Here is a 20,991-nt window from a genome sequence, read left to right on the forward strand (position 1 = left end):
CCCCCCCCATTGTTTGCGTAGAGATGACAAGTCTTTGTGAGAGAGGTGAGCTTCTTGTAACAAAGCAACTTGGCACTTCAATCTTGCTAAGTGAGATAAAACCCGTTGTTTTTTAATCGGGTTGCGAAGACCTTTAACATTCCAGGAAATAACACGAAGACTAGTCATTGCTGGAGGTAATAGAAAAATAAGCAAGAGGATAGAAAAGGGGAGCATACCATAATAAAAGTAAGCAAGAGATAAAAAGTTGAGAAGAATTAAGAAAAGCTACTGGAAGGAAAGTGGCGAGGAGGAATGTTGAACCCAAAACCACTGCAAAAAAGAAAGTGAGGATAAGCAAGTTGTGAAATAGTGGAAAGGTCTGAGGAGAATCTTGTAAAGTAAATAACAAATAGAAAATAAAGTGAAAGCAGAGACAAATGCGGAATGCCTTGAAAAGAGGAGTAGAGTGAAAAAACAGAGACAGGGAAGAAGGAGGGAGTAGGAGACCAAAACTCCCTTAAGATAAAGCGAAAAGAAAAAGATGGCAATAAGCCAAGTGGCTTTAGCCATGGAAGTCAGAATCACGAAGGACAGTAGAGTGAGAACGGGAGCAGCGAAGGACAAAACAGCCACACGGCAGAAGAGAACGTCAAATGCATGGTCTCAAAAACAATAGAAACCAAGAGAACAGGGAAAAAGACAAATGTATCAAGTGACCAAACATGACCATGTAAGACAAATGAAAGGGACTTACCAAACATTTGGGATGGGAAGGCAGCGTAACGAGATGCACAGAACAGACATCAGGGCAGCACAGTAAGGGGAGGTATAACGAGAACAAGAAGGAGGGAACCTGAAAAACAAAGTGAGAGGAAAAAGAACACCATTACCATGAAGAACAGAATAGCAACGAATTATAAAACAACAAGCATAAAAACATAGACATTAAGATCTGCCAAGTTCCATGGAGTCATCCTTATGGGTATTGATGAACTTCCGAAGATCCGCCGGGTCATCGAAGCTAAAAGTTCTTTCTTTGTAGGTCACTTTGAAAAAACAAGGATGGATGAGACCATATCTGGCGTTCATGGATCGTAGAGTACGTCTTAAGTCCAGAAACTCCTTCCGTCGTGCAGCAGTTAGTTTAGAAACGTCTTGAGTGAGAAATACTTTATGGCCAGACCAAAGTAACTGCTTGTGCTGTTTGGCAGAGTGAAGGATAGACATAAGGTCAGAATAGAGAAGGAAGTAAGCAATGATGTCTCTAGGTTTGGAGGATGAAGAATTCTTTGGTCCAAGATGGTGCACCCTTTGTATATTCACATCCAGATGCTTAGGGAGGCCAGTAATAGGTAAAACTTGAGTCTTCAAAAATTGGATAATATCTGACCCCTCCAAATTCTCCGGAATCCCATAAATGCCCAAATTATTGCGCCAATTGTGATTTTCCAAATCTTCAGAGGTTTTTTTGAGCAGGTCAACCTCCTTCGTAAGACTGGCCACCTTAGCAACAACATCCTGAGCGTCACTGATCTTTTGCTCCACATCAGGTACCCTCTTATCCAAGCTAGACCACTTATCGTCAAGTCTCTGTAAGGTAGTGGTGGTATCAGCCATAAAGGGGCGTATGAGACGTAGCTCCTCCATGATGTCCTCCAACGTAACAGGAAGTGGAGACTTAAAAGGATATGGAGGGTCTTTTTTGAGGCGTTTACCAGTGGAAGCAGGGTCTTTACGTGTGGAAGAAGCTGTACCAGAAGCTTTAGAGTTATGTGCATGTTCCATTGTGCACAAACACCAGGAGGAACAGATGCAGAGATAAAAAAGGAGATGAAAGGGCCACCTGAGTACGTGAGAATAGTGAACTGGCAAGCGAGGCAGTAGCAATAAGGTGAACAAAAAAAAATAGCTCAAAAATGCAGCAGAACGTGACAAAGTAACAGTTCCTCCGTGCGGACTGAAGAATATTTCATATAATCCAATAACAAGCAGGCAGAGGAGAGTACTGTGGTGAATATTCAGTCAATGAAATATGGCTTAAGCAAACAAATAATAAAAGTTCATCAGGGTGACTGCAAAAATGTTTGCTTAGAGTAATTGCAGAGTCAAAAAAGAGAAAGAAAAAAAAACCACGTTATGTGAGAAAACAAAAAAAACAAAATGGCGGCCGTTTGAGTGGGGAGCATTTCCTCATGAAATCAGGTGTAAAATAGCAAATTGAGCTCCAAAAAGCATACCAAAATAGGGAGGAGCATCTCAGATTTCCGAATCCGCCGCTTTAGAAAGGAAACGCCGACAGGAAACAATCCCTTTATTAATGAGCGTCGCCCGACATCGCGGAGCTCAGGAGGGAGCGGCCATCTTATCCCGCCGCGTCACGCGCTCTCCACCTTATTTTATCTTGATCATTTGGAACTGGAACATTTTAACCTATCCATGTGAGCCCATTCGTATGATCAAAATATTTATTCCTGTGGCAGTAACGTTAGCACTTACATCCATCTACTGGATGTTAGCACTTACAGGCAGTATTTGAGGTACCACTACTAAAACCAGTTCATATATAAATATGTAACCCACCTTCTAGACATTCTTAATTACTCTGCAAAGGTCAAAAGCTATATGTAGTATAAGCTATCTGTGATCTCAGATCCCCATCGCATTACCCTAATCCAGATGGAACTCCTCTGGCTGGCTCCCCTTGCTGGCCCAAACCATCTTCAAAACAAATTATTTACAAAGCCATCATGATCAGCAACCCCGCTTATCTTGCAGACAAGCTCACCATCGTGGATGGTACTCGGTGCACCTACAACCTGACTCCATCGGACTGCCGACTAAGTGTAAAAAAAAAAAAAAAGGCAGCAGACATGTTCCCATCTATGCACCCAGGATCTGGAACAACAGCCCCAAATCCATCAGGGCCACCCAACACTACTCCAAATAAAAAAGAGTTGAAGAGGTGGCTCTTTAAAGAACTCTACACCAAAAAGCATTAACAGTCCACAAACCAATCAGCTTTGCTATCAGTCATTGGATGTATGCTTATCTTTTGACCTGTACAACCTCAACTGCCTTTTGACTAGTTTCTCGCTATAGAAATACCACACATACACACAGAGTTGTGCAAGGAAAATTACACTATCTCATCAAGTGGAAGGAATATTGTCCTGAAGAAGGGACATGGTAAGATGCTACAGATGTATACACACCACGAATTATAAAAGCATTTAATCATAGTTATCCATATTGATCAAAAACCAATTCATTGGAATTTCTACATGGGGGTGGGGGGTGGGGGGAGGTGTGACATCAGATGCCCAGTATAGGCTGATTTATTTATTGCCGTAACTCACTCACTGAAGATTTTCATTCACAATCTTCCGACAACGGCAAACCAATGCAGCTTGATGGCACATGCGGATATAAACAGGCTGCATGGATAATGGTGATAGAGTCCTCAGGGTAGGAAAACAAAGAGGTGGATAATGGTGATATAGTACTACCCTGAGGACTCTTATCACCATTATCCACATCTTCATTTTTGTCCACAGAGTTGCAGTAGAGCAGTGTTTTTTACATCAGGCATGATCAATATCATCCCAAGCTTTGACACACTATCAAAGAAGCAATTCTCACTCAGGGAAACACTTTGCAACTGTACCCATTTCAGTGAAGAGGCTCCGGCAAGTACTTTGCATCAGCCAGTTTCCCATTTTATTTTTTCTGGTCCACGCTACTGTTTGCCTGCTCCTAAAATCCATTTTTCTGGCTCCTTCCGTCTAAGAATTCCTGAGACTTCCAGCTCCAGAGGTTTTCATCTCGGGTTTCTAATTTGAACCTCAGAATTCTTTGCCAAAACTTATTCCCCTGCCTACTTGGCTCTGGCGTCTTTCCAGATCCAGGATTTCTAATATCAGATTAATTATGAGAATTCTACTGTTATCTCCAGACTTCGGCCTGGATAGACAACCTGGCAAGTCCCACTCAGAAAGTAATTATTCTATCAAGCAACATCTATTAAGTTGATACCCTGGAGGTCTACCCCTAGCTGCATCATATATACGTCTAAATTGTAGACAGATGAAACCCAGGGCCTGACGTTCACTTCGTTTTCTCCCTAGACAATCTCCTTCAAAATCTAGAACCACTAGCAAATCACAGCACAGCACAGCACATCTTTGTAGATTTCATCCCTGGCACCTATACTGGCGGAGTAGGAACAGGACTAAATGGATGGTAGACATTTTGTAAAAATAATGAGCAGTTGTTCACAGCGAGTGTAGCTTCCATTGATCAGGTGAATTCCAGTGCAATGTACAGAAAAAGGGGAATTCAGGTACTCTGGCAGATAGATCGTCTGATGTGGCAGAAAATGGATGCCAGTCCTTCAGGAAATCTAAGTACTATCGGAGTCAAGCCCCAAGGTCAGTGGCAGATCGATTATCAGTGACCATGACAACGACAACCTGGAGGGAAACCAAAAAGTTGTGTAACATTCAACCTCAACATTTTGGACTGTATTCATACTTCAAATGGACTTTACAGTCATTGATTTGAGGCATAGGGCACATCAATCTCAGCAGCTTGGACACACACAGATGGACACACACGCACACACACACAGTCACTCGACAAGAAAAAACAGTAGCGTCCTTGAACATAGGTGGTGTGCTCTGGGCCAGCAGAACCTTCTTCCTTTTAGGTTACTGAAATCCTTTCATCCCCTCAAATGGACTTCCAGATTTTCCAGTCCAATGACAGAAGAAGTTATCAGGCAGGCAAGAAACAGTCGGAAGATGGTACAACTGCCAAGGATTTTTGATCTGACAAGTGTTTTATTGAGCCTGTAAACAAGTAATAGATAAACATGAAATACAGACTTGCATTCATTTTAACCCAAGACCCTGGTCAGAAGGTGTTGAACATGGTAGCAAAGCATAACCGGTAATGGCACATGAAGGTTAGTGGAATCTGGGGCAAGTATAAGGCAGGAACATATTTCTCAAACCGGTTCAGACTAATAATTCACTAAACGCAAAATGAATGAAGGAGTATGGGAAAACAAAACAAACAAAAGAATCACAAATATGGTTGGCGAACCACAAACTAGTGGCCATGCAAAGTAAATTAATAAACAATGAGCAGACTATGATAGTGAGATAAATATATAAGCTATGCTATCCTAATGCCGGGTTAGAAGAGGCCACACGTCTTTTTTTAGGTGGTGCCACTGACTCACCGAGAAGATTATCAATGCTCCCATTCAGCTCAGATCCCCGATAACCCATGGAACAGGCCTCTGCCTCCTCTTTTATGTCCGGTAAAATAAGACATGTGATATCTGGCTTTCCTGAACTAGAAAAACCAGTAAACCTTTAGATATAAAATGATATCTGGAAGACATGTAAACAGTGTATTGCATGTAAGGGTGCCATATAAGTCACCTGTGAGCCCTCGTTCATCCTCCATCTCCTGCTGGAACAGTGTTTTTTCATCTGGAAAACTCGGTGAAATCCCATAAGCAGCATTTGAATCACCTTAAGACAGACAGAATGATAGTAAGTGTTGGACTTGGCCCTTTTTCCTGAAATGTTTCGCTTTTCGCTCCCCTAATTAAGGATGACCCCCCATTATAATAAAGTTGTATAGACCCTGGGAGGTTGAAATGCCCTGTGTATTATTAAAATCAATGCTACGGTGCAGGTGCTCTTTTCCCCTAACATGGCTGCCACTGACCCCTGCTACCGCAGCGCGGCCTTTGTAGACGCACTCTAGTAGCCAGGAACCCTTAAACAATGTTGCGATACCAGCCTGCCCATAGCTAGAATGAGGGAAGCTCCTGGGACCTTCTACAACATGGGAGGTGACACCAACTTATCTTAAGAGTCTGAGACCCTTAACCTCAGCGCACTTTTTCTAGGCGCGGTTGTCTCAACGACACTCCGCTTAATTTTTAACACATTCAAAAACAGACTTTAAATTCTCAACATTCGAATTTTATCATGGTTATAAACAGAAAATGATTCAAAACATTGTACAAATTAACTCTGACAAAGCATTATTCATTCAATGCATGATTTTTCTAACATTTACAAATTCAAAACAAACATTTCTATTGCGTTGATGACTTTTTCTTTTTCGCCCAATGCATTTCAAGCTCTTAAAGCTATTCCTCAGGGGCCTGTAAACTGAATGATAATTTAATGTTACTACCTGCATAATACAGAAACCCAAAACGTCATTATGTACAGGGAAGTGTTTCCAAAGACTCTCAAGAGAACATGCTAGAGTATTTAAAACCAAAGATCACCCACACCACTGTGAAATAAAGTTTCAATCTCCCGAAATTTCAAAAAAACAACTCACTGTTATCACTGTCACCAAAATGAATCTAGAACGGAAATAAACACAAAGCATACGGTTTGTACCTCGCAACTACTTTTTACTCGGTGTCTCTGAGTGGGACTCAACTATCACTGTGTTCACCCTTCGCTTACCGCAAAAAACTCTTAGAGGCTGAAAGCTCGATATTCGACTCAGTGGAGGCTCAGGCTCTTCTGGGTTCTGAAAAATAACAGTAAACCAATGTCTCACTGCCCGGTTCACAACTCTCCTCACCAAGACTTATCTCATGCGCACTCTGTCTGTCAATATCTTACCTCAACTCGGTGTGCCGAAGTTTCTAAGTGCTGCTCTCTATACCGTCTCTGTGAACTATCTGCCGCTCGAAAACTCCGACCAGCTACACTGAACCACCATGGCTCACGCTTCCTGTATAGCGTGACGACTGTGGGTGAACACTGAAAAAGGACTCTAACTACATCCAGTACTTACAAAAACTACGGGCGCCATGTTAAAGGAGGAAAAACGGCTAGTGCTCCAACACTAACAAACTAGAAGGTCTACTTCCCTAACAAAAATCTAATTTAAGAAATAATAAGAGAGTAGTGTGATAGGAAAAAAGACAGATCAAAGAATAGAAAAATTAGAAAAATTATACCATAGTACATGTCTTTGCCTACTCATGCATGTTTCTAATATCATCACCATATGCAGTGCTCGCATCTTACTGATGCCGGTTCATAGGCAAGAAGATTCAAATAAAACACGATAGATCTACTTTTTCATTTAACCCTTTGGGTTCTTGTGATGACAAAAATCTGATCCAGTGTATCTCTCTTTGGAGGAGGGACCTTGTGAGATCAACCCCCTCATATATCTTAACAATTTCCAGTATGGAGTACCTGATTTGAGCAATGCTATGGTTGTTATCATTCCAGTGTTTTGACAAATTGCTTTTTACATTTTTATTCCTTATTGTGCTCTTATGTTCAGTTATTCGTTTTTTCAATTTTCTCTCAGTTTTCCCTACGTAAATTTTCCCGCAGGGACATTTAATGTAGTAGACTAGGTTATTTGAATTGCAATCCCCGTTGTAATGAAGTGTGATTTCTTTTCCAGTTTGTGGATGATGTAACTTGTTTCCAACAATCACATTAGAACAATGTACACAATTCTGGCATTTCTTCATTCCTCTGTAGGTTCCTTCAGTCTCTCTTGTCGGAGTCATCAATAGTTCTTTGAGGTTCTTTGACCTTGTGTATGCGAAAATTGGTTTTTTGTCAAAAATGCCATTGAAGTCATCTTCATTCTTTAAAAGATCCCAATGTTTATTGATGATTGATTTTACTCTTTGGGAAGATGTAGAAAATTTTGACACAAACACGTGCCTATCCATAGTTTTTTTAGGTTTCTGAATTAACAAGTTGTCTCTACTGTATGAATCGATCCTATTTTTAGCTATGGATAAAATGTCATCTGGGTAACCACGTTCTTTGTATCGTTGGTGTTGTACTGTTAGATTTTCCTTTAAATCTTCCTCTTGGGAACAAATTCTTTTGATTCGCATATATTGTGACACCGGTAGATTGTTTTTCAGGTTCTGGGGATGAAAACTTTGAAATAACAAAGAGTTGTTCACATCTGTGTCCTTTCTGAAAACTTTCGTGATGATCTGGGTATCTTCAATCTTAATCAGAACGTCTAGAAATGGCAATTCCTTGTCACTTATGGCGTGAGTGAACTCTATGTTCTCTTCACAATGATTAAGTCTGTCAATTTCATGTTCTAGGCTTTCTTGTGTTCCAGACCATAATACAAATATATCGTCTATGAATCTGCGATATAAGATAGCATGTTCCTTCCAAGCATCATTCGTATATATATGATCCGCCTCAAATTTTGCCATATAGGTATTCGCATATGCCGGTGCCCCAGCAAATCCCATGGACGTTCCGTTCTGTTGAAAATAAAATTTGGATGCCCATTCAAAATAACTGTGGTATAAACAAAAATGTAACAATTCCAAAATGAAAACTCTTTCTGCTTTTACTGATGGTTGTTGTAGCAGAGCCCACTCCACTGCCTCCATACCAGATTGATGGGGAATAGAGGTGTACAGCGACTTGACGTCGATAGTACACACTAAAGTAGAGCCTGGTAATTGAATCTCCTTCAATGTTAGTAAAAAATCGTTGGTGTCCTTAATGTAAGACGGCCATTTCTGGACGAATTGTTGAAGAAATTTGTCAATGTATTGACCTAGTGGTTCAAACACTGTCCCACATCCGGTCACAATAGGGCGCATAGGTGGATCGTATAGATTTTTGTGCACCTTGGGGAGCATATAGAGACGTGGTCTTCTCGGAAATTGCACGGTCAAATATTGTTTGGTCTTAGCAGTGATGTGCCCTAATTCAAGGGCATTCGTCAAAATGTCATTGAGGGTAACTTGTAAATCTTCAATGGGATCTTTGTCCAACTCAAAATAAGTAGAAGTGTCAGCCACATGTTCTTCCACCTTGTGAATGTACATTGTTCTGTCCATCACTATGATGGCACCTCCTTTATCTGCTTTCTGGATAAGAATGCTCTTGTTTTCCTGTAGTCCTTTTAGAATGGTTTTATCATATACAGAAAGATTCTTTCTTTTGGTTTTCCTCAAATTCACACTTTCCAGATCGTTTATTACTGATTTTTCAAAAGCTTCCAAGATTTTGTGGGTTGTTGGTGCTTGGAATTTTGATTTGGGTTTGAATTCCAGAAATTCAGGTTCTTCTTTGTCTGTCGAAGGTGGCATAATGTTGGTGAAAAAATGTCTTAATTTTAGGACACGCATAAATTTATAGAATGCTACCTCAATTTCAAGTTTGTTGGTGTCGTACGTGGGTACAAACCCTAATCCTTTATTGAGTACCCTCAATTCATCTTTGGTCAATTCGGTTTTAGAAATATTTAAAACCAGGTTTATCTCATGCTCCTTGTGCGCGCTCCTTCGACCTCCTCTCCTTGTTTTTGCACTGTTTGCTTTTTTGGTGGTTGTTTCCCTGGTGGTTGGCTGGAGTCTCCTCCCTGGGCTAAAAAAGGCTTACTGGGACCTGCTGTTTTGGATGAATCAGTTGTAATTGTTGATGCTTGTGGATCCAACATTTGTGTTTGGGCTGTTGGTCTGTTTGAATTTAAATCGCTATCAGAAACTAGACTTTCTTCAGATGTTGTGACTACTTTTTTCTTTTGATATGTTCTCCGTTGTGCATATACCTCGGCCCATGTATATACCTCGTTTAACTTATAGTCCAGAGTATCTCGTTTGAACTTTCGTAATTTACCTTCCTGCAGCTCTTTTGAATATTTGTCTAGTTTAGTAGTGATGTCTTCTAGTGATTTGTCCCAGTCTGCCTTATCCATCCATCCTGTAGTCCCATTCTAAAAGGACTACAGGAAAACAAGAGCATTCTTATCCAGAAAGCAGATAAAGGAGGTGCCATCATAGTGATGGACAGAACAATGTACATTCACAAGGTGGAAGAACATGTGGCTGACACTTCTACTTATTTTGAGTTGGACAAAGATCCCATTGAAGATTTACAAGTTACCCTCAATGACATTTTGACGAATGCCCTTGAATTAGGGCACATCACTGCTAAGACCAAACAATATTTGACCGTGCAATTTCCGAGAAGACCACGTCTCTATATGCTCCCCAAGGTGCACAAAAATCTATACGATCCACCTATGCGCCCTATTGTGACCGGATGTGGGACAGTGTTTGAACCACTAGGTCAATACATTGACAAATTTCTTCAACAATTCGTCCAGAAATGGCCGTCTTACATTAAGGACACCAACGATTTTTTACTAACATTGAAGGAGATTCAATTACCAGGCTCTACTTTAGTGTGTACTATCGACGTCAAGTCGCTGTACACCTCTATTCCCCATCAATCTGGTATGGAGGCAGTGGAGTGGGCTCTGCTACAACAACCATCAGTAAAAGCAGAAAGAGTTTTCATTTTGGAATTGTTACATTTTTGTTTATACCACAGTTATTTTGAATGGGCATCCAAATTTTATTTTCAACAGAACGGAACGTCCATGGGATTTGCTGGGGCACCGGCATATGCGAATACCTATATGGCAAAATTTGAGGCGGATCATATATATACGAATGATGCTTGGAAGGAACATGCTATCTTATATCGCAGATTCATAGACGATATATTTGTATTATGGTCTGGAACACAAGAAAGCCTAGAACATGAAATTGACAGACTTAATCATTGTGAAGAGAACATAGAGTTCACTCACGCCATAAGTGACAAGGAATTGCCATTTCTAGACGTTCTGATTAAGATTGAAGATACCCAGATCATCACGAAAGTTTTCAGAAAGGACACAGATGTGAACAACTCTTTGTTATTTCAAAGTTTTCATCCCCAGAACCTGAAAAACAATCTACCGGTGTCACAATATATGCGAATCAAAAGAATTTGTTCCCAAGAGGAAGATTTAAAGGAAAATCTAACAGTACAACACCAACGATACAAAGAACGTGGTTACCCAGATGACATTTTATCCATAGCTAAAAATAGGATCGATTCATACAGTAGAGACAACTTGTTAATTCAGAAACCTAAAAAAACTATGGATAGGCACGTGTTTGTGTCAAAATTTTCTACATCTTCCCAAAGAGTAAAATCAATCATCAATAAACATTGGGATCTTTTAAAGAATGAAGATGACTTCAATGGCATTTTTGACAAAAAACCAATTTTCGCATACACAAGGTCAAAGAACCTCAAAGAACTATTGATGACTCCGACAAGAGAGACTGAAGGAACCTACAGAGGAATGAAGAAATGCCAGAATTGTGTACATTGTTCTAATGTGATTGTTGGAAACAAGTTACATCATCCACAAACTGGAAAAGAAATCACACTTCATTACAACGGGGATTGCAATTCAAATAACCTAGTCTACTACATTAAATGTCCCTGCGGGAAAATTTACGTAGGGAAAACTGAGAGAAAATTCAAAAAACGAATAACGGAACATAAGAGCACAATAAGGAATAAAAATGTAAAAAGCAATTTGTCAAAACACTGGAATGATAACAACCATAGCATTGCTCAAATCAGGTACTCCATACTGGAAATTGTTAAGATATATGAGGGGGTTGATCTCACAAGGTCCCTCCTCCAAAGAGAGATACACTGGATCAGATTTTTGTCATCACAAGAACCCAAAGGGTTAAATGAAAAAGTAGATCTATCGTGTTTTATTTGAATCTTCTTGCCTATGAACCGGCATCAGTAAGATGCGAGCACTGCATATGGTGATGATATTAGAAACATGCATGAGTAGGCAAAGACATGTACTATGGTATAATTTTTCTAATTTTTCTATTCTTTGATCTGTCTTTTTTCCTATCACACTACTCTCTTATTATTTCTTAAATTAGATTTTTGTTAGGGAAGTAGACCTTCTAGTTTGTTAGTGTTGGAGCACTAGCCGTTTTTCCTCCTTTAACATGGCGCCCGTAGTTTTTGTAAGTACTGGATGTAGTTAGAGTCCTTTTTCAGTGTTCACCCACAGTCGTCACGCTATACAGGAAGCGTGAGCCATGGTGGTTCAGTGTAGCTGGTCGGAGTTTTCGAGCGGCAGATAGTTCACAGAGACGGTATAGAGAGCAGCACTTAGAAACTTCGGCACACCGAGTTGAGGTAAGATATTGACAGACAGAGTGCGCATGAGATAAGTCTTGGTGAGGAGAGTTGTGAACCGGGCAGTGAGACATTGGTTTACTGTTATTTTTCAGAACCCAGAAGAGCCTGAGCCTCCACTGAGTCGAATATCGAGCTTTCAGCCTCTAAGAGTTTTTTGCGGTAAGCGAAGGGTGAACACAGTGATAGTTGAGTCCCACTCAGAGACACCGAGTAAAAAGTAGTTGCGAGGTACAAACCGTATGCTTTGTGTTTATTTCCGTTCTAGATTCATTTTGGTGACAGTGATAACAGTGAGTTGTTTTTTTGAAATTTCGGGAGATTGAAACTTTATTTCACAGTGGTGTGGGTGATCTTTGGTTTTAAATACTCTAGCATGTTCTCTTGAGAGTCTTTGGAAACACTTCCCTGTACATAATGACGTTTTGGGTTTCTGTATTATGCAGGTAGTAACATTAAATTATCATTCAGTTTACAGGCCCCTGAGGAATAGCTTTAAGAGCTTGAAATGCATTGGGCGAAAAAGAAAAAGTCATCAACGCAATAGAAATATGTTTGTTTTGAATTTGTAAATGTTAGAAAAATCATGCATTGAATGAATAATGCTTTGTCAGAGTTAATTTGTACAATGTTTTGAATCATTTTCTGTTTATAACCATGATAAAATTCGAATGTTGAGAATTTAAAGTCTGTTTTTGAATGTGTTAAAAATTAAGCGGAGTGTCGTTGAGACAACCGCGCCTAGAAAAAGTGCGCTGAGGTTAAGGGTCTCAGACTCTTAAGATAGGTTTCAGTTCAGGCGCGTAACAGGACATACGTGCCACCACAGCAGCACGCTGATAGTCTAAAAAATCATAATTTGCAAAATAGTTTATATTCATTATTAATCTTCGTGATAAAAAATTGAGTGCTCCTCCCATCTACAATACATTTTAGGTGACACCAACTGCCACTGCCAACTACCAACTGACGCTATATAAGGAAAGGGAGGGAAACTTTCCAGTCAGTTGGGGCATCACTGACCTGGGGAACCCACGCAGGAGGCTTAGGCGGTAGGGCCTAGTCAGGGACCTATGCCACTGGGAGTGACAGGGCTTTGGTGCTGCCTTTCAAGTTAAATGTAAATGTAAATGTATTTCGATTTATATAGCGCACTAATCACCCAGGGGTCTCAAGGCGCTTGCTTAGGGAACCCGTTCTGGTATTCCCCTGTGAGATACCCCGGCAGGGTATTCACAAGGTGAAAGCCAGGCATCCCGCCGCGAGGGGCCATAGTGGAGATTAAGCAAGCTATTGCCCAGAGTCGCAGAGTGTGACCCCGTGAGTCGAGTAGGCACCGGAGCGAGAATTGTCGAGTCCGTGGAATTTTTGAGCACGAGACCCGCCGAGGCGGGGAATCGAACCCTGGTCCACAGCTGATATCCGATTCCGGGTCTGCCGCCTCTAACCACTGAGCCACGCTTCTCCACGTTCTTTCAAGTTAAGTGAGGAACCCTGAACTAGCACACTGATGTGGCCCGGCGGGAGGGGAACCCAGGGACCATCTACAGTGACCTGCTGAGGAATCCTGTCAGCAGCCCTCAACTCAACCCCCCTTCAAGAAACAAGGAACTATCCACAAGGGCGTCAAAACCATCAAGCGCCAAGAAGAAGTCTAACTGCGCTAACATGGACTACTTGGGATCAACCAGGTACAGGGCTGTGCTCCTTCTGCCCCCTTTGTCCTAACCTGGGTCCCTGCGCTATCCTACCACTGTCGTGTGGCCTGTCCTGCATCATCTGAACTACTAAACTGCCTTCCCTGCCTACCCAGCGCTCCCCTACTGTGCCCCCTTGAGAAGCGCTGAGGTTCTGGAGACTTTTATGACCTGAAACGCTGTGCCTGAGAAGCGCTGCATCTTGCTCTCAAGCGCTCACCTGCGGGGTCCTGGGAAGTGCTGGCATTGATGACGTGCCTGGTGCCTCCAAGCGCTCCTCAGCCCCACGAGGCGCTGCGAAGACCGAGCGCTGGTTGCACCTCTGAAGCGCTGCCCCTTTCCTGCGCTGTCCTCATCAAGTTACCGCTGTGCCCTGAGGAGCGCCGATTCTGCGGACATCTGACCCCTCCCCCCCCCGGCGGCCCCCGGTGTGAGGAGAAGGCCGGCGGAATCCCAAGTGGGCCGCGCTAGGCCTGAAGCCGTCCCTCACGTCATGTGACGTGGACGCGACGTCTGATACCACCGCAGGCCCGGCACTAACCAGGAGGGCCCTCCTGCTGTTGCCGACATCCTCGCGGCGGCCCCCGGTGTGAGGAGAGGGCCGCCGCGGTGCTGCAGTGGGCCGCGGTAGGCCCCGTGAAGCCTTTGTGCCCCTCAAGTGACGGGGGGAGCGCCGGCCGCGTCACCGGCCACACCCCCGCCCGGCGCCGCGCTGCCATTGGCGGCCCCGGCGCGCCCCCACAAAGAGGCTCGCTGGTTGGTCCCTGGCCCTGGGAGCCTTCAGGAGGCCCGGGGACCGTCCCTCGCCAGAGCGGTGCCTCCACTGCTGCACCGGAGGCCCCGTGTTAGCCCCTGCCATTACCGGTCCTACGCAGGGGGCTATCTCAGCACGTGGGGTGGGCTCAGAGGAGTCCCGAGCCCCTCCCCACCTGCATCACCCTGCCTGCGCCACGATTGGCCGAGGAGGCCAAGCCCCCTTCATGCCAGCCTCTGGATTGGTTCCCGGGCCTCAGACGTCATCGAAGGCCCGGGAACAGGAGGAAACACTGCCGGAGGGCTCCGAGGAGAATAGGAGCCCTCCCCCTTAACAAAAACCTCCGCAAGGGCCCTGAGGGGAGGGTCGAAGAAGAAAGGTAAATCCCTGGGGAGGCCCCGAGATCGCCCCTACCCTGGGGAAACTGTTGTTGGGCCCCGTTGGCCCCTGTGTTTCGAACTGGGCCACCCCAAAGCAGGAGCTGGGTATTCCGGGCACACTGGCCCTATTGGCCACATTGGCTCCAGATTAGGCCCACGTTGAGGCTAGCCCCCAGAGGGCCTGATGGTGATTCATATTAGAGTGGCCGGTTTGATTGCAATGGTTACCCCCTGTTGACTAAGCCTGCATAATGACCTGCTTATATGAAATGTTTATCCTTACCTAATGGGATTAATGAAATGTTCACTTTGCTCCACTCTAAGGAAATGTACTAATGAAATTTTTTAAGGTGATACCTGTATTATCGACATTACCTTGACTGATTTGCCAAATCGGAATTCTTGCCTAAGGAATAGCTCATTTGGCTTGGATGCATTGTTTATTAGTGCCTCAGGGAATATCTAGGGCTGTGTAAGGAAACAGATATGAGTTCCTGCTGAAATGCTTCCGTTACCTCCCTAATTAGACGGGCCAGGATCCTGTAAGCCATTTGGGGCTTGAATTCTTCTGAAGTTAACCCCACGTTGGGGGACGAGTTGTGCTAACCGGCCCCTAGGCAGGTCCTTGGAAAGTACCACTATTGGGAGAGTTTAACGCCCCCCCCCGTCCCGGCCCGAAGTGCTAAATGTTTAATGTGGCATAATGGAGAGGTTACCTTCCATAATGAAATGGTCATGAGCGCCTAATGCATGTTTAGTGCTGAGGAATGAGATGGTGGGTCTTACCTGCTGAAATGGTTATCCCTATTCATTGAAATAGTTATTCCTGACTAAGGAAATGTTAACTAACTGCCTACAGGTTTATAATGACAGGGTTGCTTTACCTAATGTGATGTTGCCTGACCTCTAAGGTCTTGGGTATTCCTGAGTGCATATAAAAAGGTTTATTCTTATATAAGGAAGTGTTCACCTTTGCCAGATGACAGGCTTATCCCCGTCTAATGACCTGGTTCCATGACAGGGTTGTTTATCCCTGCCTAATGCCATGATTATTGTGGCCTGATGACATGTTTATTCTGCATGAAATGTTTAATCTGGCTTAATGAAACGTTACACCTCCAATGAAATGTTTACTCCTACTTAGTGCCGCATCTCCTGACTGCTTACAGTTACATGAGGCACTGGTTATCACTGAGTGAGGAAACGCTTATTCCCTTGAATTAAATGCTTTCCTAAAAGCCTACAGTTACCTACTGAAATGTTTAGTGCTAAGTTATGAAATGCTAATCCTTCAATGAAATGTTTATTGCGACGTGTTAAATTGGATATTGAACTGCTCCCTTTACTCCCCTCTGATGAAATGCTTTGATGAGGGACACCGTGATTTTTGATTACCCTGAACCTTGATCTTATATAAAAGCATATTGTTTTAAATCAAACTCACTGGTGTGGTCACAGTCATTGCGTGTGCGTTTATTGTCTCAGTGGATGCGTGTGCTGTGTAGTCACTTAACACCTAAGCTTTCGGTTGCCTACCTGCTCGTGCCAGGCTACCCACGGGGAACTAGTGACCCCAGTTCCTACAGTAAGAATCCTATGAAATCCCAGCAAACCGCTTTCCAGAACTAGGCCAAACATTAAATCAAGACTTCTCTGAAATGTCGTATCTGCAAATCAGTTAAAAATATCATGAATTTGGGGGACCTTTCACATTATTATTCATCATGTGTCATTTTATCATTTACTTTACACAAGTGTGAGTATGAGACATTACAACACCACAAAGTACGCAGGAGACATTACATCACACCTTATTAATACATAGACTCCCACGAGGTACAGAGTGTCAGAGCTTTTGGTCTCAGAATCAATGATTCATATCTTGCTTATGATACCAGACAATACTGATCAGTCTTGTGCAAAAGTACTTTAAGGCATTAGCTAATTGTGTCAGTTAAATGTGCCCAAGTCACTAAAACTACAATCACCAATTGACAATAAATCGCCAGATTGCCCAATAGTGCAATAAGGATGAAGAGACCAAGCATCAAAGGCTTGGCATACAGGTGGTAAAAGGTTTGGCGAAATAGTTTCTGTTGTCCTTGGACACTAGCATGCAGGAACCCACCACTAAATGAACTTGTGAAAAATTAGCAGCTTTCAATAACTAGATGACCACAGAAGAAATACTAAACAAATGTAGCTTTAGAAGAGGTCCCTCGCACGTGTTTACAGGAGGGACACTTCTACTTACAGATAGGATTACTGCTGTTGTCTTCCATCTTAGACTCCTGATGATCCATGGAACAAGTCTCTGCCTCCTTTTTCGTGTCTGGTAAAATAAGAGATGTGAACGCAGTAATTCCTGTAAAACACATATCAATAAATATTTGGAAATAAATGGGGGATGAGAAGAAATTACAAGTCTGTTGCATGGAAGACTCGCCTGTTCTTCCTCGTTCATCCTGTATCTCCTGCTGAAAAACTGTTTTCTTGTAATCTGGAAAGCTCTGTGAAATCCCAGAAGTAGCTACTGGGTCCCCTGAAAGACAGAATATTAGGAACAATCCGATGAAATTTCAACAGCGCTCTGCCCAGAAATGTTTGAAATTGAATTCAGACTGCTTTGGAATGTCGTGTCTGAAAATTTGTGACAACACATAAAACTGGGTTTATTCCCCAGGTGTAATTTTATAATTTAATCTACATAAATATGCGTATGAGACAGCACCACACACAATGTTTAAATGAGACATCACATGACACAAGTGCATGAGGCATCATAACACATCTTATTAATACAGATATAAGTAAGACTGTCAGACAGAGTGTCATAGAGATTTTCATCTCAGAATCAATGGTTTGTACAAATGATCACCACCAGACACAACACTGATGAATATTGTGTAAAAATACGCCATAGCATTAGCTAACTATCAAATAAATAAGTCCAAGTCGCTAAAGCATAATCTCCACCAGACAATAATTGACCAACAATAGATTACGAGGAGACAAGCAGTTTATTACAGATCTAGACTTCTCCTAGTTGCCTTACCTAGGAGTAAGACTTGGGTGGAAGGGGAGTGAGAACATTTTAATTGTGAGAGTCCACAGTGTACCCAATCTGCGTTTTAATAAAGTCTTTACTTTCTAGTCCTAAAAGCTAGAGCCTTTAGATCACCTAAATATTAATTCTAATTGACCGCTGATGCTGACTGACTTACACAGCTGCAATAGAACTTCCTAGATTACACTAACTTTCATCAGAAGGAGAAAAAGACTACTTACTTCGCTTTGTGGATGTGCCTTTGATGAAAAGATCTTTTCAGGAGGACTTCGGAATTCCAATCCACTCCTGGGTCAACGGCTAGCTACAGCAAATCACTAACAATGTAGGGATAAGTCTACAAAGCCATATTACGACTTTCTATGAGATTTACGATTCAAATTTTTAAGGTGGTAGGCTTATGTTTTCATCACAGCGTGATTCATGTGGGCAATATGTGCACAATTCTGTTGGCAAAACTTAGTACAAAACTATCAATTATTATTATTTTTTTAATATTTCTTTTTTATTAAAATTTTTAACGACATAAACAAGAAAAAATAACAAGGCAGTACAATCAATCGAATGGCGAAGCGTCCTGCGGGGAGGAAAGCATAAGATCATAATACAAACATTGACATTACAGGATGGGAGGAATGAGGGATGTAGCAAGTCCGGAGACAATCCAAGCACCACAATAGGAGGAATGTTGGGTCAAGGGGAAGGAGGATCCGCCACTAAGTGTGTGAAGGGAGGTGTGCAGATGTCTCCCCGGTAGGAGTTCCATCGACCCCAAATCTTACCCCACTTGCGAGGCCTGCCACGTGCCACATACACCGTCTTCTCTCTGAACATGCACCAATCCATATTTTCCTTCCATGCCAAGACTGTGGGCGGCCTCTGAGAGCCCCACAACTGGGCGATATCCCTCTTAGCGATCATATTGCCAAGGGTCACCCAGTGTGTCTGGGCCAAATCATAGTCATTGGGTTCCCAAACATTCAGCAAACATCGTCTAGCTTCAGGCAACTACGCAACACCCGTGACCTCTTCCATCACTGCATGCACTAGATTCCAGAAACGAACAACCACCGGGCACTCCCAGAGTATGTGGAGAAAAGTGCCCAAGAGGCCGCAACCACGCCTGCACAGCCCATCTGAAGCATAACCCATGCTGACCAAGCATGGACCGGTACCATAGATCCTATGAAGATTCTTAAGCTGTACAAACCGGAGGCGTGCCGGAATTGCAACCTCTTTCGGCGAGGATATGGCCGACTGCCAGTCCTCGTCATCTAACTCCAAACCATCACCGGCCCAAGCTTCCCTGAGGCGCTGTAGAAGGTCGGTCCTATTGTTTATCAACTTCTTGTAAATAAGCGAAATCGTACTGTCGGGAACGTGCCCGTCAAGCACCCGATCCTCAAGCGGCGAAGCCTCCGGAACAGTAGTGCCCGGAGGGAAAACGCCATCAACGAGTGCCGGATCTGAGCATATCTAAAAAACTCCTTGTCACTCAAGTCATACTCCAGTCTCAATTCCTCAAAGGTTTTAACCCGATCCTTAGTCCATACATCATTCACCCTACCTATACCAATAACGTCCCACCTATCAAAACCTTTAGTCTTCCACAGGGAGCCTAGCCTCTCGGAAGCGTAAAGAGGGGTTGCGCGTGTAAGTCTATTCTTCCATCCCATTGCATCATTAGCACGATGCCATACCTGCACAGCTATCTTGGTAGGGCCAGTAAGCATCCTCCCAGCGGATTTCGTATAAAGCGCCCTGTTGTAGTCTCCACCAGGCAGCAACCATCTGTCCATTTCGAACGCGGGGTCGTACATGCCGTGGTTAATCGCCCCCAGCTGGGAGGCCCAGTAGTAGCGCTTGATATCTGGGAGAGCGATTCCACCGTCATACCAAGGAAGTGTTAACTTGGCAAGGGCTATGCGGGACCGCCCACCCCATATCAGTTGTCTCTGCAAGCTTTCGACCTATCGAAAGTAACTGGCCGGGATGGTATCAAAAGTATTCTGGAGGGCATAGAGAAATCGGGGCAGTGACATCATCTTGAATAGAGCCGCCCGTCCGAGCGGGGACAACGGAAGTCTACGCCATGCCTCAACATCGGACCGCAGGCGCCGAAGCGGGGGCAGCAGGTTACGTTCAAAGCGAACCACAGGATTCAAGGTGATGAACACCCCCAAGTATTTGAAACCCGAGTGTACCACCTGTATTGGGCACCCACGCGGCAAGAGAGGAGAATCTCCCGAGAGAACGTACACGCAGGACTTGGACCAATTGATCACAAGGCCAGAGTTTTTATCGAAGGAAGTCAATACATCGAATAGCACTATTAGCGACTTCCGAGGTGACGTGAGGTATAGCAGGATGTCGTCAGCGTAGAGCGATACTCTGTCCTCGAAGTCGGGGGTCCAACGTATACCCTTCATTGATGGTTCCCACCGCAGCCAAGCCGCCAAGGGTTCTAAAGCAAGGGCAAAAAGAAGCGGGGACAACGGGCCCCCCTGGCGAGTACCCCTCCCGAGAGAAAATGAGCCAGAGACACGACCATTAACGACCACCTGAGCCAAGGGGTCATTATATAGTAATTTCACCCAACTGATGAAAACAGGGCCAAAACCAAACTTGTCGAGGGCAGCCCAAACGTACGGCCATTCCAGCGTATCAAACGCCATTGTGGCGTCCAAAGAGGCCAGAATGGCCGATTCACGCAGCGAGGACGCTCTCGCAAGGGCTCCATGTAGACGCCGAAGGTTGAGTGCCGTATTGCGGTGCGGAATGAACCCGGACTGATCTGGATGGATCAGGTCGCAGATAACAGTTATCAAGCGATTCGCAAGCACTTTTGCGAGGATCTTAGGCTCGGCGTTTAAGAGCGAGATGGGCCTGTACGACACGCAGCAATCCCGTGGCTTCCCCTCCTTATGAATCACAACGATAGATGCAAGTCGTTGATCATAAAGGAGGGTACCAGCTTCCAGCGATTCTAAAAACATCGAGCGAAGATACGGTGCTATTTTATCTGGACGTAGCTTATAAAGTTCGA

At 43.6% G+C, this 20,991-nt stretch overlaps 1 protein-coding gene across 4 annotated transcripts in view; it reads right to left on the reverse strand.

Annotated features, from left to right (window-relative positions):
- The window catches only part of LOC144772324 (uncharacterized), a 517,545-nt gene that overhangs the window by 421,756 nt on the left and 74,798 nt on the right, over positions 1 to 20,991 (reverse strand). For 3 of the 4 annotated variants that reach the window (XR_013599716.1, XR_013599715.1, XM_078656565.1), the window contains exons 9-11: positions 17,325 to 17,420; positions 17,133 to 17,243; positions 5,430 to 5,522 (exon numbers count right to left, since the gene is read on the reverse strand). Coding sequence is in view for 2 of the 4 variants with exons in the window: in XM_078656565.1 (XP_078512691.1) it covers positions 5,430 to 5,522; positions 17,133 to 17,243; positions 17,325 to 17,420 (300 nt within the window). In the remaining 2 variants the exon portion in view is untranslated. The remainder of the gene's footprint in view (positions 1 to 5,429; positions 5,523 to 17,132; positions 17,244 to 17,324; positions 17,421 to 20,991) is intronic. The other variant, XM_078656564.1, reaches the window with a different exon arrangement.

This window comes from Lissotriton helveticus, chromosome 8 (genome assembly GCF_964261635.1).
Source record: "Lissotriton helveticus chromosome 8, aLisHel1.1, whole genome shotgun sequence".
Taxonomy (NCBI): domain Eukaryota; kingdom Metazoa; phylum Chordata; class Amphibia; order Caudata; family Salamandridae; genus Lissotriton; species Lissotriton helveticus.